We start from the raw sequence: 18224 nt of genomic DNA, 5'->3' as shown, positions 1-18224 counted from the left end.
AAGGCGAAAGCCCAAGCGCCGATGAATTAAGGACAAGCTATTTATTTTCCTAGTTCACTTTGTATCCTCTTAATTCGCTTTGACATACTTCTTAATTTCATTGCCTCAAATTCGCCTGAGGGTACACGCAAACATCATAGCAAACCTCCGAAGACAGCGCGCTCTGTGACGACGCACCTTTGGCGCTGTTTCACTGGCTTAAGCGGGTCGTAGTGTTGGTTGCGGTCCCAGTGTTTGCGAACCTCCGAAAACCGCGCGCTCTCTGACGACGCACGTTTGGCGCCTTTTCATTGGCTGACTGGATCGTTGGGTCTTTTGTGTTCACGGTGATAGCGAACCTTCGAAGACAGCGCGCTCTCTGACGACGCACGTTTGGCGCCATTTCATTGGCTCACTCGGATCTTAGGGTCTTCTATGGTCCCAGGGATAGCGAACCTCCGAAGACAGCGCGCTTTTTCACGACACACCTTTGGCGCCGTTTCACTGGCTCAATCGGGTCGTAGTGTTGGTTGCGGTCCCGGTGTTTGCGAACCTCCGAAAACAGCACGCTCTCTGACGACGCACGTTTGGCGCCGTTTCATTGGCTGACTGGATCGTTGGGTCTTTTGTGTTCACGGTGATAGCGAACCTCCGAAGACAGCGCGCTCTCTGACGACGCACGTTTGGCGCCGTTTCATTGGCTCACTCGGATCTTAGGGTCTTCTGTGGTCCCGGTGATAGCGAACCTCCGAAGACAGCGCGCTTTTTGACGACACACCTTTGGCGCTGTTTCTCTGGCTCAAGCGGGTCGTAGTGTTGGTTGCGGTCCCAGTGTTTGCGAACCTCCGAAAACAGCGCGCTCTCTGACGACGCACGTTTGGCGCCGTTTCATTGGCTGACTGGATCGTTGGGTCTTTTGTGTTCACGGTGATAGCGAACCTCCGAAGACAGCGCGCTCTCTGACGACGCACGTTTGGCGCCGTTTCATTGGCTCACTCGGATCTTAGGGTCTTCTGTGGTCCCGGTGATAGCGAACCTCCGAAGACAGCGCGCTTTTTGACGACACACCTTTGGCGCTGTTTCTCTGGCTCAAGCGGGTCGTAGTGTTGGTTGCGGTCCCAGTGTTTGCGAACCTCCGAAAACAGCGCGCTCTCTGACGACGCACGTTTGGCGCCTTTTCATTGGCTGACTGGATCGTTGGGTCTTTTGTGTTCACGGTGATAGCGAACCTTCGAAGACAGCGCGCTCTCTAACGACGCACGTTTGGCGCCGTTTCATTGGCTCACTCGGATCTTAGGGTCTTCTGTGGTCCCGGTGATAGCGAACCTCCGAAGACAGCGCGCTTTTTGACGACACACCTTTGGCGCTGTTTCTCTGGCTCAAGCGGGTCGTAGTGTTGGTTGCGGTCCCAGTGTTTGCGAACATCCGAAAACAGCGCGCTCTCTGACGACGCACGTTTGGCGCCTTTTCATTGGCTGACTGGATCGTTGGGTTTTTTGTGTTCACGGTGATAGCGAACCTCCGAAGACAGCGCGCTCTCTGACGACGCACGTTTGGCGCCGTTTCATTGGCTCACTCGGATCTTAGGGTCTTCTGTGGTCCCGGTGATAGCGAACCTCCGAAGACAGCGCGCTTTTTGACGACACACCTTTGGCGCAGTTTCACTGGCTCAATCGGGCCGTATAGTGTTGGTTGCGGTGCCAGAGTTTGCGAACCTTCGAAAGCAGCACGCTCTTTGACGACGCACGTTTGGCGCCGTTTCATTGGCTGGCTGGATCGTTGGGTCTTTTGTGTTCACGGTGATAGCGAATCTTCGAAGACAGCGCGCTCTCTGACGACGCACGTTTGGCGCCATTTCATTGGCTCACTCGGATCTTAGGGTCTTCTGTGGTCCCAGTGATAGCGAACCTCCGAAGACAGCGCGCTTTTTGACGACACACCTTTGGCGCCGTTTCACTGGCTCAATCGGGTCGTAGTGTTGGTTGCAGTCCCGGTGTTTGCGCGAACCTCCGAAAACAGCACGCTCTCTGACGACGCACGTTTGGCGCCGTTTCATTGGCTGACTGGATGGTTGGGTCTTTTGTGTTCACGGTGATAGCGAACCTCCGAAGACAGCGCGCTCTCTGACGACGCACGTTTGGCGCCGTTTTATTGGCTCACTCGGATCTTAGGGTCTTCTGTGGTCCCGGTGATAGCGAACTTCCGAAGACAGCGCGCTCTCGGACGACGCACGTTTGGCGCCGTTTCATTGGCTCACTCAGACCTTAGGGTCTTCTGTGGTCCTGGTGATAGCGAACCTCCGAAGACAGCGCGCTTTTTGACGACACACCTTTGGCGCCGTTTCAATGGCTCAATCGGGTCGTAGTGTTGGTTGCGGTCCCGGTGTTTGCGAACCTCTGAAAGCAGCACGCTCTCTGCCGACGCACGTTTGGCGCCGTTTCATTGGCTGACTGGATCGTTGGGCCTTTTGTGTTCACGGTGATAGCGAACCTCCATAGACAGCGCGCTCTCTGGCGACGCAGGTTTGGCGCCGTTTCATTGGCTCACTCGGATCGTAGGGTCTTCTGTGGTCCCGGTGATAGCGAACCTCCGAAGACAGCGCGCTTTTTGACGACGCACCTTTGGCGCCGTTTCATTGGCTATATCGGGTCGTAGTGTTGGTTGCGGTCCCGGTGTTTGCGAACCTCCGAAAACAGCACGCTCTCTGACGACGCACGTTTGGCGCCGTTTCGTTGGCTGACTGGATCGTTGGGTCTTTTGTGTTCACTGTGATAGCGAACCTCCGAAGACAGCGCGCTCTCTGACGACGAACGTTTGTCGCCGTTTTATTGGCTCACTCGGTTCTTAGGGTCTTCTGTGGTCCCGGTGATAGCAAACCTCCGAAGACAGCGCGCTCTCTGACGACGCACGTATCGCGCCGTTTCATTGGCTCACTTGGATCTTAGGGTCTTCTGTGGTCCCGGTGATAGCGAACCTCTGAAGACAGCGCTTTTTTTCACGACACAACTTTGGCGCCGTTTCATTGGCTCAATCGGGTGGTAGTGTTGATTGCGGTCCCGGTGTTTGCGAACCTCCGAAAACAGCGCGCTCTCTGACGACGCAGGTTTCGCGCCGTTTCATTGGCTCACTCGGATATTAGGGTCTTCTGTGGTCCCGGTGATAGCGAACCTCGGAAGACAGCGCGCTCTCTGACGACGCACGTTTGGCGCCGTTTTATTGGGTCACTCTGATCTTAGGGTCTTCTGTGGTCCCGGTGATAGCGAACCTCCGAAGACAGCGCGCTTTTTGACGACCCACCTTTGGCGCCGTTTCACTGGATCAATCGGGTCGTAGTGTTGGTTGCGGTCCCGGTGTTTCCGAACCTCGGAAAACAGCACGCTCTCCGACGACACACGTTTGGCGCCGTTTCAGTGGCTCACTGGATCGTTGGGTCTTTCGTGGTCACGGTGATAGCGAACCTCCGAATACAGCACGCTCTCTGACGACGCAAGTTTGGCGCAGTTTTATTGGCTCACTCGGATGTTTGGGTCTTTTGTGTTCACGGTGATAGCGAACCCCCGAAGACAGCGCGCTCCCTGACGACGTACGTTTGGCGCCGTTTCATTGGCTCACTCGGATCTTTGGGTCTTTTGTGTTCCCGGTGATAGCGAACCCCCGAAGACAGCGCGCTCCCTGACGACGCACGTTTGGCGTTGTTTCACTGGCTCAATCGGATCGTGGTGTTGGTTGTGGCCCCGGTGTTTGCGAACCTCCGAAAACAGCACTCTCTCTGACAACGCACGTTTGGCGCCATTTCATTGGCTCACTGGATCGTTGATGTTTTGTGTTCACGGTGATAGCGAACTCCGAAGACAGCGCGCTCCCTGACGATGCACGTTTGGCGTTGTTTCACTGGCTCCATCGGATCGTGGTGTTGGTTGTGGTCCCGGTGTTTGCGAACCTCCGAAAACAGCACGCTGTCTGACGACGCACGTTTGGCGCCGTTTGATTGGCTCACTCGGATCTTTGGGTCTTCTGTGTTTCCGGTAATAGCGAACCTCCCAAGACAGCACTTTATACCAATAACAAATCAATACTATAGCATCCGTTTTTGATATCGATCTGTTTCGGATATCGGGGTACACTCTAAAAAAGTTTGCGCGTCTACTTTCACGCACAACCTTCGGAGAGTCAATCACCGCAACTTAAGGTGGCAGCTCAGCGAATGACAATGCCGAAACATATGTTCAGACCAAAAAACGCAGTCTGAGTTGTGACATTAATCAATGTAAAACGTCACGCTTGCATTGCTTAATGTCACAACTCAAATTTTACGTCGAGTCGGCATTTCGTAAGCCGCTTGGTATAAATACCGAGGTGTCTGCTGTCTGTCTTCACTGTAATTGTCGTCATCGTCTATGTTTCTAAGCATTGGCTTAATCCTGTGCAAAGTCAAGACATAGGTGCTGAAGGTCTGTCGAGTGAACACTTGGTACGGCTTGTCCGTGTGTTTGTGTGTGTGAGCCTCCATCTGGAGAACGAGGTGGTAATTGTATTTTTACCGAAGCGTTTTGCAGAACTGCTCCAGGATCATATCACACCCTCAGTCTCAATTCCTGGCGTTTTTCTCGCTAGTAGGATTTTTGGTTTCGGTATTTGAATATGTCACCGACACCTAGACGACCCGAATCATCTAGCCACCTCGTCACCTGTTTGTCGGATATTTACGAATGTCGTCTAGCCACCTTATTTCCAACATGACTACCTGTCACCTGTGCTCTCCCGACGACCGACATCATTATTCCAGTGCAGAATCTCTACAATTTCACATAGCCTCGGTTGATAATGTGACTCTCTCGCCATGCATTCTGTTTTACGAGGGAGTGTACGCTCTTCACAATTACGTGGCTCAGTACCAGTTACACTTGCACGAAAGAGACACAGAAGCACTAGACGTGCACACATTTTTTAGCCATCATGAAGGGCATATGTCAATTGTGCTCAGATATTTTGTTCGGCCTCTGCGTTATTTTGTTACACTTACTGTCGAGCTCGGACATCTCATTCCTGATGACGACATAGATGTGACTGTGGAGTTTTTTCATAGTCAGGTCCAAAGCGTGTTTGTGGACGGTAATATCAGTAGTTCGATTCAGCGAGTTTGCACTGAAATAGCTGCCCAGTTAGAAAATTATAAGGAACAAGGCTCGGGATTCTTTCTTGTCGGAATCAAAGTTTGTGCTATTAGTTTCGGACGATTCCTTCCTCCGACTGTTGGTTGCGGAATTTTTTGTCTTCCAAAGCCACTTGCCTCTAAGCAATGCCTCGTTAATGAGAGTGAATGTCTTCACAAATCTGAACCGGTCATGTGCTTTGTGTTCGCAGTGCTCGCCGTTTTGCATCTGTGAACAGGTTTTACAGAGGAAGAGCATTCTCGTGTCGTAAACATATGTGCAAGTATGTGTTTCCAAAAACGTTCCCTGTAACCTTCCCACAGGACGTGGAGGCCTTTGAGCGAAGAAATTGTGTCTCACTGAACGTGTTTGGATATGACAGCAAGAAAAAGTTTGTCCACCAAATGAAGGTAGTTCAGGTCGAAATGGAACATGTCGATCTTCTCCTTATTTACAACCATTTTGTGGGCTTTACAAACTTTGCGAGACTTTTTTTAAAATGCCAAAAGCCTACGCTTTCGTTGTAAGAGGTGTCTAACTGGGTTTCAGACGCAAAAAAAACCCTATCTAACCATCTCTTAATGTGTGTAAATACGAAGCCGGGCAAAATTGTCTTCCCAAACGAGGGTGACGAACTGTACTTTCGGAGCACGCATGTCATGGAAGAGTTTATCTTTTACTGCGTTTACGACACTGAAGCGCTTCTGGAACCGACTCAGTCGACGGGAAATGTTTACGAGAATGACATCCCCAGCTCTTTCTGCCCTCTCGTCATCTGCTCTAACGACTCGTCCATTGTTGAGGAATACCTCTATCGCGGACCCGACTACATAGAAAGATTCATTTTGATTCTGAACTTTCTATCGAAAGAAATACCGCGATTGATTAGGTCGAGTGAAGTGCCTCTTGAAATGACTCGAGAAAACGAGGCTTCCCACGCGGACTCTTCTCGCTGTGGCATTTGCTACGAACGCTTTTGCAAGAAAATGAAAACACGCGGCCACGACCACATGACGGAAGAGTAAAGGCGGGCACTTTTCTCCCAGTGTAAATTAAATCATCGAATCAAAAAACATACTCTTCCACTCATAGCGCATAACCATTCCTATGACCTTAACTTCTTTCTAGGAAAACTTAATTTGTTCGAGTCCAAGGATATTAACGGACTCAGAAGCTCATGCTAGAATTTTAAATTTTTAGAAATAGGCAACCTCCGCTTTATTTACAGTCTCGCATTTCTTAATGAAAGCTTGGAGAGCTCGTGCAAAATCTCCACTCTAAGGGCCCAGAACATTTTTGTTGTCTTCGGCAGTCCATTCCCGAGAACGTCGACCTCCTTGCCCGCAAAGGAGTGTTTTGTGATAATTTCGTTACAAGCTTTGAGAGTTACGAGGGGCAGAGCCTTCCACCAAGAGAGTCCTTTTTTAACAAGTTAACATGAAGCGGGCTATGTGAAGAGGACTACGAACATGCACAGTTCGTTTTCGATACATTTGGTTTGAAGAACCTTGGAGAATACAGTGAACTTCACCTAAAGGCGGACTGTCTCTATACTGGCCGATGCTTTCCAGAACTTTCGATGGTGGACTCTGGAAACGTACGAAATTGAGGCTTTACATTTGGTATCGTTACATTCCCTAAGCTTGTCGTGGGTGCTGAAACAGTCGAAAGTAAGATTGCAGCTAATTGACGATCCTGACACCTATTCATGATAGAGCAGGGGATTCGCGGAGGGATTACCCAACGCTCAACCCGCCATGCTGTCGCAAGTGTTCCGGGAACAGATACGTTCAACCCGCAGGAGGTGCCGTCTCAGATTTTGGACTTGGACGTAAACGGTCTGTAGGCGTCGATAATAAGAGAAGCCCTGACAGTGTCGGACTTTGAATGAATGAGTGAAGACGAAATTTCCTGCCTGAACATTGATGAGGTTCCAGATGACGCTCCCACGGGATACATTCTGGAGATAGACCTCAGATACCCTCCCGACTTGCGCAATACTCATTCTGACTTTCCCTTGGCCACAGTGAAACAAAGCGTTCCCTACGAGTGGTTATCCAACTATCAGAAAAGTCTGATTGACGAGTTTGGAATGCCCAAAGAGGAATCCACTAAGAAGCTGTTACTGACACTTTAGGACAAAATAAAATACGTTTTGCACTACCGGAATTTGAAACTACACCGAGTTAGGGCCAGAGGTCACCAAAATTCACCGAGTCCTCAAATTCTCGCTGCGAGCGTTCTTGAAAGAGTTTATTGATTTTAACCAGCAGCTGAGAAAGCAAGCAACCAACTCCTTCCAGAAAAAACCTTTCCAAACTGTTCATGAACAGCATACCTGGCAAAACGATCTAAAACTCACGCAAACATGGACACATTAAACTGTACGTTAGAAAGGACGACACGCAGGAAATGCTTCGGAAGCCGAACTTGACGCAGTTTCGAGCACTTAGCTCGCAGGTCGTAGTTTTCCAGTTTGCTTCGAGAGTGATCAAACTCAAGCAACCACTCTACGCAGGGTTCTCATTTATTAAGATTTGAAAAACAGTAACGTAAGACTTCTTTTATGAGCAGCTTCGCCGTGCGATCCCCTCAGCGAGAGCTCTTTACTGCCGACACGGACTCCTCCTTCTTACACCTTCACGGATCAGATGTGGACGACAAACTGCTCCAACTGCGAGATGTATGCTTGGATACATCTGGATACCCAGAGAGTCATAAACTCTTTTCAACCGAAAACAAAATAAAGCTCGGTGTGTTAAAAAACGAATATCCGACTACCCAATTAGTTGCTTTTTGTTGCTTAAAACCAGAGCCATACAGCTTCAAAACAAGCAGCAACACACGTTGCGTAAGAGCAAAGGGAGTAAAGAAACATGAGTCCCGCAAGTTGACCTACGAGCTGTGCAAGCACGCTCTCGAGACGAAAACTTTGCCCAGAGTGCCGCAGCACTTGATTGCTGGAAAATTTAATGAGAACAAAGCTTCCCGGTCGAGAAGATTGCTCTGAATCCGCTTGACAACAAGCGATACATTTGCAATGACGGGATTACGACGTTTCCTTTTGGCCAGAAGAGCGTTTTCAGAAGCGAGTGATCTCTCTCCTCATCGCACACCTTGTAAATATTTTGGACTGTATCGCGTTGCTCGCGAGATGTCATTTCCTTACATTTTTGCCGCCTGTGTGTTTTGAAACTTCTTGTGTTGTACATTTTCGTGGAAAGTGCTTCCATTGGTTTCCTTGTTGCGTAGAGCAAACGAAAATAAAAAGAAAATGAAACACTATATCTGCCTTGTCTTTATCTTATGAATGCGGCCACGCTCCGTGCTATTTCTTACCCCAGCAGAGAGATGACGCTAAAATTAGCAAGAGATGACGCGCGCGAGAGAGTTGACACCATCCAACAAGCTGGCGATACAATTACCGAGAGATATCGCGGGATTAAAGATAATGCTAAAAGTTCATTTTATTTAAGGGTTTCAGGTACGCGCCATCTACAAACGAAAACGGAAACTCACAGGCACAATGCCCGGACATGAATTGCGCGCACGAAAGTACGGATGAGTACGTCTTAGGAACATGATCAATTTAACTTTTCAGCAACAGATGGCGCAGGGTCACACCCCGCGCCGCCAGATGTCGTTCATACCCTAAGAACAAAGACGCTTAGCAACGAAGACGCGCGCCATCTATGGTCGGAGGTGACAACTCATACGCCTAAAGCCCGGATAAGTAGTGCGCTCCTGCCTACCTACGATTTCATACACAATCTGAGCATGAAATAATAACTTGCAGGACTAGCGCAAAGGTACCGGGTCGGGCTACTGAACGAAAGGTCCCTCGTTCAAAACGGGCCGAGCTGAAAATTCTTTTTGAAAGCGTTATTAAAAGCCTTTTTCTGAGAAATTGAAATTCGCAGTTGTCACGTGACATGAACCGCGGATGTTGGCGACTGACCTATGATCGGCCGATGATCGTTCTTCCGTCGATGATAAATTTATTGATTATTGAAAATCTGATATCTAGATCTAATTGGTTGCTCCTACGTCACGTATGAGCGAACTCTGACATCATCATCATGTGACCTCTGGCGAATGATTCACGTCCCGAAATTCGGGGCCGAGAACCGGGCGTAGGAACGTGACGTACGTTGACATCCATATCGTAGATTGGATCGATGTCAAAAACCGGATACCCCGATATCCGAAACATATCAATATCGGAAACAGATGTTATAGTATTGATTGGTTATTGGTACATCGGAAACAAATGTTATAGTGTTGATTGGTTATTGGCTCAATCGTGTATCATAATATACTACTGGCATTGAAACCCCTTAAAAATTACCCCCTTTTACGGTCGATCTCAAAATACTGCAAAGTGGCTTTCGCGAAAAACTCCAACAACCTGGCAAGTCTATAACTGATATAGCACCCACTTCCCAGAGACTGTATACAATTGGTAGACTCGACATTTTATGGTGTCTTTTTGCACACGACGCATTACAGCACTCTCACATCGTTCGTAAGTGGGCGTAACGTTTGAAGATGGCGGCGCTCACCTTATCTACGTGTGCGCCGCCATCTTCAATTCTGGAACTCCCGGTATGCGTGAAAACATCGCTTTCTTTTCGCCTCGACAGTAGAACATGTTAACATTTTAATGGCAACCGCCAGTCGTTCTTCTTATGACCCTTCTATACGTTTTTACTTGTTAGGGGTTGTAATCTCTTGTTGTTGTTTTTTTTCGAAGCGCATACCGGATAGGGCGACAACTGTAGGGGTCGCTAACCATGTGCTACCGGGTTTAGCTTCTGATTCCCGAGATGGCGTTAGCTGTGCATCGCATGTATATACTTAAGAGTTTGGCTTAGAGAGAGCCAGCGGTGTCGTCGTTCACTATCGCTCGATACCGTCCCGCCCACGCGGCGCCGAACATGGTGTCTGAAGCGTGCTCACGTCCGCCGCTCTCACGCGAGGCCTAGTTTTCGCCGACGCGCCGGCTTTCGCTTCACCGGAAACCCTCGCCGGGACAGTTTTCGCCACTCACCATGCCTGACGACGACCAGTCTGCTCGGCGGCCCGCCCCTCCGGTCCCACCAGGCATCGTGCCTCTCCGCCCGCCGCCTCAGTTCAACTTTGACACCCCAGCACCTGGCCCACGTGGCTGCTCCAGTACGAGGATTACTCCTACGCCACGGGCCTCTACGCTCCCACCCCCGAGGTTCAAGTGCGGTCCGTGCTATATTGCATGGGTCCCCAGAGCCAGGGTGATTTATGCTTCCACCACGCTGAGGGAGACCGACTTCAAAGGCGTCGCCGCGGTCAACCAAGCGTTCACGGTCCACTTCGTGCACCCGCCGAACGAACTTTACGAGTCGGCTCGCTTTCACCGTCGTGTCCAGCAACCAGGTGAGACAGCAGACGCCTTCCTCACCGCGCTCCGCACTATGGTGAACGAGTGCAACTATCAGTTCCCGGACATCGAGGGGCGGCTCGTGTGGGACCGTTTCGTGGTCGGCCTGTTAGACCCCAAGCTGTCCGACAGCCTTTGTCGGAATCCTCGACTGACCGTGCAAGAGGCGCTCACGCACGTTCGGCAGCAGGAAGACGCCGACAACGAGCAAGAAACACGTGACTCGGCAGAGTCGACCCCGCTCGCCGTTGACGCGGCTCGTATGCGAAGACGGAAGACGCCTGTGCCGGCTTCGACGAACAAGCGCAGTCAGCTGTGCCACTTCTGCGGGCGCGCGGCGCACCCGCGCAACGACTGTCCTGCACGACACGCATCCTGCAACCATTGTCGGAAGACAGGGCACTTCCAGACCGTCTGCCTCAAAAAGAAACGGGCCAGCGAGAGGACTGCACCTAAACCGTCGGCCAACTCCATCAAGCTGCATGCTGTCGCAGAGGAGCGCCCAAGCGCCAAGTTTGTGGAGGTGCTCGTCAACGGCCGCTCACTTGCGTTTAAGGTGGACTCAGGCGCTGAGGTTAATGTCCTGCCCAACACCTTCGTTGGAGTTACCTCCCAGCTGCAAGACCCCGTGGGTGAGCTAAAAGGTCCTGCCAATCACAGCCTACCGGTCCTAGGCACCTTCGTTGCATTACTCTTGTAGCCCGGTTGGTCTGTAAAGCAGCGGCTCTACGTGCTGGCGACCAAGCGCGTCGCGTTGCTGGGTTTGCCAGCAATTCGGGCCTTCGGAGTCTGCCAGTTCCTCGACTGCGTCTCGAAGCCTCCGGAGCCTTCCGTGGACTTGTCGCTCGGCCCCAAACTCTTCCGTGGACTCGGAACACTACAGGGGGAGTACACCATCCGCCTAAAGCCAGGCTCGACACCGTTTTCTTTGAGTGTGTCCCGGCGCATTCCGCTCCCGTTCTACAAAATCGTCAAGGCAGAGTTGGACAAGCTCGAAGCCGACGGCGTTATCCGTCGCGTCGACACTCCTACGGACTGGTGCTCCGGGTTGGTCGTCGTTCCCAAGGCTACCGGTGGCTAAGGCTCTGCGTAGACCTCACTCGACTTAACAAGGTGATCCTTCGGGAGCGTCACCTACTGCCGATTGTAGGACAATGCATCGGGTTGCTTAGGGAGGCGACTGTGTTCTCCAAGTTGGACGCGACGTCGCGCTTCCACCAAGTCAAGCTGACACAATTGTCGCAGAGTACACCACGTTCATCACCCCGTTTGGCCTCCACTGTTTCCTCCGGCTGCCGTTCGGGATCGCATCTGCACCGACGTTCTTCCAACGGCAGATGTCCCGGATCCTTGAAGGTCAAGTAGGTGTGGTGAACATGATTGACGACATCCTAGTCTTCGGCAAGACCCGCTCGGAACACGACTGTCGTCTCCGGGAAGTCCTTTTACCGACTGGCGAAAGCGGGAGTCACCCTCAACAGCAAGACATGTACCTTCGCTTCGAGCAGCCTGAAGTTCCTCGGAGTCATCGTCAGCGCCCAAGGCATCTTCCGGATTCTGACAAGGTGGAGGCTATCCAAGCTATGGCTGCACCTGAAGATACCGCCGGCGTTCGCCGTCTTTTGGGCCTGGTCAATCGTATTGGCCGCTTCCTATCTCACGTATCGGAGGTGACAGTGCGGCTCCGCGCATTGTTGCTTAAGAACTCTGTGTGGAACTGGGGCAGCGCTCAACAGTCTGCCTTCTCCAGGTTAAAGCAGCTGCTTTGCTCGGACCTCTGTGTCCCGCGGTATTACGCCGCCTACAAGACTGTCGTCTCAGCTGATGCCAGCTTCTTCGGGCTTGGGGCCGTGCTCCTGCAAGAGCGACGTTCGCGTGAACGTCGGAATTTTGCTTCCCGTGCTCTTACGCCTACAGAACAGCGCTACAGCCAAACGGAGAAAGAGTCCCTGGCTGTGACCTGGGCTGTGCTTAGATTCGACCAGTACCTGCGTGGACTCAACTTCACCGTCGAGACCTACCAACTGCCTCTTGTCGCCCTGCTTGGTGGAAAGGATCTGGAGCTGCTGCCACCTAGGATTGAACGGATGCACATCAAGCTGATGCGCTACCAGTTTGGTCTCCAGCATGTGCCAGGCAAGCTCATCGCCACTGCAGACACCATTTTCCGAGCACCCTGCAGCGGAAGCTCCTCCCCTACGGTCCGGTCTATGGAGCTCTTTGTCAAGGAGCTACCCCCGAACTTGGTACCTTACTGGAAGGAGAGGGGTAGACTGACAGTTTCCGAGGGACTACTCCTGCTAGACTGTCGCCTTGTGATTCCTGCTGCTCTGCGCCCCAGCATCCTGGCCCTTCTACACGACAGCCATCAAGGACTCAGACGCAGCAAGGAGTGCGCACGAGAGACCGTCTGGTGGCCCGATTGCGCCGTCCACATCGTGGATCTGGTCGCCGGCTGCTAGAAGTGCTCAGAGACGAGAATTGTGCGGCCGGAGCTGCTAATCTCGACGACAACGCCCGACCGACCATGGCAACACCTGGGCATTGACCTCCTCCAGCTGAAGGGACGAGAGTATGTTCTGGTCGGGGACAACTATTCACATTTCCTGGAGGTGGTCTCCATAATCTCCACGCCTGCCTCAGCGATCAAGAGCTGTTTCGCACGGCACGGCATCCCCGATGTAGTCCCGACCGACAATGTTCCCCGGTTTTCTTGCCAGGAATTTAAGCACTTTTCGCGGGTCTATGGCTTCAGACACGGGACCAGCAGGCCTCGATATCCTCAAACCAACGGGGAAGTGGAGCGTATGGTCCGTACGGTGAAGGACCTACTCCCGAAGACCGACGACCCCTACCTGGCACTCCTCACCTACCGGGACACTCCTGCGGTTTTTGGCGTGTCACCTGCCCAGCTGTTGATGGGTCGACGGCTCAAGACGTGGCTACCTGCGTTGCCGGGACGACTTGCACCAACACAGCCTAGCCACAAGACCTTCAGAGCCCAGGATGCATGGAACAAAGCACGCTAGGCTCGTGATTTCCGTCGCCGCCATAACGCCCATTCTTTGAGCCCTCTGATGCCAGGCGATACAGTCTGGGTGACCGATGCCAACTGCCGAGCCCAAGTTCTCAGCCCGGCCCAGCGGCCCCGTTCGTACATTGTCGAGACTCCAAGGGGTACGCTCCAGCGGAACCGGAGACCCATGGTGCCGTTCGCTTCGTCTGGGACCACAAGAGAGCCAGACTCCCCACCTGCTTCGGAGCAGTCGCCTGGTCTTCGACCCTGCGGAGAGTCGACAGGGCGTCGACTAGCGGGGCAGTCTCCGGGACCCCGACCTCAAGCAGCCTTACCAGTGGAGTCGTCAACTGCGGGGCTCTCACCGCTAGGAGGAGTCACAAGGACTCGTTGTGGTCGCCTGGTCAAGCCACCACGACGGCTCAATTTGTGAACTCGTTGTTTTTGGTCTAGTAACACTCCAGGAGGGGGATGTAGGGGTCGCTAACTATGTGCTACCGGGCTTAGCTTCTGATTCCCGAGATGGCGCTAGCTGTTCATCGCATATATATACTTAAGAGCTTGGTTCAGAGAAAGCCTCCGGTGTCGTCGTTCACTATCGCTCGATACCGTCCCGCCCACGCGGCGCCGAACAACAACGTGGCTGGGTGCGAGGCTAAAGAAAAAAGTTGTAGACCATCACTGCCATCTATTACATAATTTTTTCACTCTTCAGTTAGTCACCCTTTAACATCCTAACAATATTTTCTCTCCAAAATTCCACCACCTAGACGCACCACTATAACATTCATAGTGCAATATGTTGAGAAAGCAATTTATGAGGAATATCTAAATTAGGTTCAAAGCATTAGTGCACACGCACTAGATTTCCTAAAGAAACTGAAACATTATCAACTTATTATTCGTACCTACATCTACATTCAAAGCGGGGATTTTATTTGTGTTCTGCTTCGTAGTCTTTATGCAATGTGACGGGAAAAAATAAAGTTGCCTCTCCATTGGAAAATAACACTTCAGCCTTGATGTGTTATTAGACCCCCTCAGCGCTTAAAGTACCTTCAGCCCAGCAAACTCCTCAGTCCTACAAACTCCTTCAGCCAGTCACACCTTCAAACCCCTTCAGCCTAAACCGCACCAGCCCATCAACAATTTGTAGGCCCAAATGACTGATACATAGACAAAATTGCAGTTTGAAACATTATTGGAAATATATTTGAAATAGAGTTTTACATGGATTTTCTAACTCAAAACTACGGCAAGAACCACAGTATACTCAAACCCGGAAAGAAGCAGTTGTAGACGAAAGCGACCATACTAAATAGGGACAACCAAGTTCTTTGTCGCTAAATATATCTTTAAAGTTTTTGACAATGTCGCAGGGAAACGTTTTGGGATGCACGGTAGTTCAACTAATGAAACCGAGCAGGTGCACCGCACAGGCCCATACACACCGTCAGTAATACGTTTAGGAAAAAAAAACGAACCCGCAATCAACATCCACCGCCATTGACAAATTTTGAGCACCGTCACGGTATCGCCCCCGGCGTCTTTCCCGCTCGCTGGATGCCTTGGAAGCCGGACGGAAAAAGAGGCGGACTGAGATACCTGGCACTGAGATACCTTCTTGATCTGCGCACTCAGCTGCTCTAGAAGATAGGTCCCATACATGGGACGGGAAGCCGACACTGAGCGACCGTTCGTTGTTGTGCATTTAGTTTGCTCTCGTTGACGGAAAGAAAACAGGGCGACCAAATTCTGACGAAGGCTGTCTTTCGACTGACTTAAAACGGGGTTTCTTCAAATAAACAGCAAAAAATTCCCCTCTCGTTTTCCCCACACATTCTCTCTTCCTCGTGAGCAAGAAAAAAGGTTGCGTGGGGACGCGTCCTTGGCCGTCCCTAGTCCAGCCCGTAAAAAACATACACAGAACACGCAGACACAGCAATGGAGCCGCGAAGACCACGACAGGAAAGAGACGGGAAAACGTCCCCTCAATTAGCAAACCCGCAGCGGTCGAACGATCTAAAAATCTTCAAGCGGCTTCCCCGACGGATATATCCTGAAGGGCCACAAAATAGCTAAAATGATCTGATGGGTGGTGTGGTTTCACGAAAAGGATTAAGACTGACCGCACAGGTCTCTCAAAAAGCTATGGTGGGTCTTTTACACATTTTAGGAATTCCCAAAGGGTACGTCATAACCCTTAGAAATCTTTGACAAACATTTTAAACACGTCAAACATGTTTGATGAGTACGTCAAAACCTTTTAGAAATCCTGGTGGGCACAATAGACGAATTTTAAGTAGGGTCTTTCGTCGAGATGATGTATAGTATCAGCTCATCAGCTTGCCCTACAAGAAAGATTTATCAAAAATCAAGACACTCACGTGGTAACAAAAATAATGGCACTAATGGGTTCATGGGGGTGCGTGTTCTTCCACTTCTTCTCTACTTTGGTCACCTGTTTCTTCAGAAGTTTTTTCAGCGCTTCAGCCTTGAGACTTCTGGTGGCAGTCTCAGCTTGCTTGCCGGGCTGCAGAAATAAGATACTATAAATAAGAAAGATATGCACACGCAGATGACACTTACGTTCCACTCGCTGGCCTGTAGAAAAGTGAACGTTACATGGAGTATATTTTTCCGAGTCCCAAATATATCGTTGATCTGGAAGAAAAAAGGGCGACAGGTGATGAGACGCAGTAGAGTATTTTAGTCTTAAATGTATTTAAAAAATGCAAAACACTTTCTAAAGGAACAAAGTAGCCTGCATGAAATTTAGAACAACTTTCTTTTTACAGTTTTTTTTTAGTTTATACGGCAAGCATGAAGGCGCAATTCCATAATTAAATCTGCGGTCCTGCGGTGGCCACCGTTGCGTTGTGCATTAATGCAATTTGTCGTTTTATTACACTTAGAAGTGCCCTATACGTGGCTCCGAATAATATTATATTTGTTTATCTAAGAACCTTAAAATAAGCCTTGATGGTAGTGGACAATTTATTAAATGAAATTAAAGAAAGTATATATCCTCGACCTGCCTCATGGTTACCTTGGTTAATTAAAGACGGCTGGTTAAACAAATATAATTTTATATTCTTCATGTGATAGCCCCCTATTGAAAAAGCGGATATCAATGGTATACAGGAAGTGTTACAGAAGGTGGTTCCTGTATACTTCTGAATGGGAAGAGCTACGGGAAGGTTTCCTGTTTATCCCTATATGGGTTCTTTGTGTGGGAAACCAGTTCCGTTATAGACCGCGAGGAAACAAATCATCTCCCGCATATACTCAAATAGGAAGTCCTAAAAGGTTCCTTACAGGAAGCCACAACCTGTATGGCCTTATTGGGATGTCAAACTCCATTAAGTAAGATATTATACTTTAAAACATGTCTCACGCACTGTTTCAGTTTCAGTACACTCCCTAGCAAAAATTGTAATAAAGATATGTATCGGACCAATAGACATTTTTATCGGTCTGATAGGAATTTCTATTTGTTCTATAGGAATCTGTATCGGTCCAATAGGAATTTTGATGAATCCCATAGGAATGTACAGGGTGTCACAAAAGAAGATTTACACGGTCTTTTTTACCGCAAAAATAAACTAGGCATCGCCGAACGCCCATTCTTCACCCAAAGGTAGAGCTAGAGGTCACAACCAGATGCCAAACTTTCAGCCCGATCCGATGACTTAATCAAAAGTTATGTGATTTTCTGAAAATTTCAATGGGAAAATGGAGCCCATTTTTGCTCGTTTTCGGTTTCTGGTGCCATACAGCCCCATGTGTTCGAAAACTCCGTCGGCCGTCATTTTCCCATTGAAATTTTCAGAAAATCACTTATAACTTTTGATTAAGTTATCGGATCGGGCTGAAACTTTGGCATCTGGTTGTGACCTCTAGCTCTACCTTTGGGCGGAGAATGAGCGTTCGGCGATGCCTAGTTTATTTTTGCGGTAAAAAAGACCGTGTAAATTTTCTTTTGTGACACCCTGTATATCGGTCCCATAGGAAGGTTTATAGGGCCTTTATGAACTTCTATCGGTCTAATAGGTATTCCTATTGGTTCCACAGGAGGTTAGACTGGTCCCATACGAACTTTATCGGACCATTAGAAATTTTTATCAGTCTAACGAAATGTTTTCTTGGCCAATCAGGAATGTCTTCTTGACTATAGTGAAAATCTCGAGTGATCCAATAGGTATGTCTAGGCCAATTGTGCATGTCTATCTGAGCAGTACAAACCAATTAGACATATGTCAGTCAGAAAAATGCAAATGCACATCGGACGCAACAATCGAGAATCGGAGAAATGGGAACACGTTCTTTTACTCTCGCAAAGTTGTTTTTGGGCGGAACTGATATATTTGTCTGACATCCATCTGAGGCAAATATAGTTCGTGTCACAAATACACCGGCAAATTTGATGAATGCGTTATGTAATCTGGGCTGTGTGATACAAATATCTACTTCACGTCCAAAGATATGTCCTCACTAAAAATCCAGCATGTATAAAGAGTACATTAGTGGAGTTAATTATGCGACAATGTTGCGCTTATTTTTTCCTTAATATGTTCGGGCGGCAAAAATGGTTTCAGCCCAGGTTACATAACACACTATCGTTATACATCAATGGGGTTATGAAAAATCGAATAGATTT

The 18224-nt window shown here is 49.6% G+C and overlaps 1 protein-coding gene across 1 annotated transcript in view; it reads right to left on the bottom strand.

Annotated features, from left to right (window-relative positions):
- The window catches only part of LOC120846285, a gene marked incomplete at its 5' end in the record, with an annotated part of 85299 nt that overhangs the window by 31332 nt on the left and 35743 nt on the right, over positions 1-18224 (bottom strand). The window contains 2 exons of the mRNA XM_040217994.1: positions 15952-16097; positions 16154-16228. Of these exons, the coding sequence (XP_040073928.1) occupies positions 15952-16097; positions 16154-16228 (221 nt within the window). The remainder of the gene's footprint in view (positions 1-15951; positions 16098-16153; positions 16229-18224) is intronic.

The sequence above is a fragment of the Ixodes scapularis genome, unplaced genomic scaffold (genome assembly GCF_016920785.2).
Source record: "Ixodes scapularis isolate PalLabHiFi unplaced genomic scaffold, ASM1692078v2 PGA_scaffold4__175_contigs__length_147842914, whole genome shotgun sequence".
Classification (NCBI taxonomy): Eukaryota; Metazoa; Arthropoda; class Arachnida; order Ixodida; family Ixodidae; genus Ixodes; species Ixodes scapularis.
This window is presented reverse-complemented; position numbering and strand designations above follow the sequence as displayed.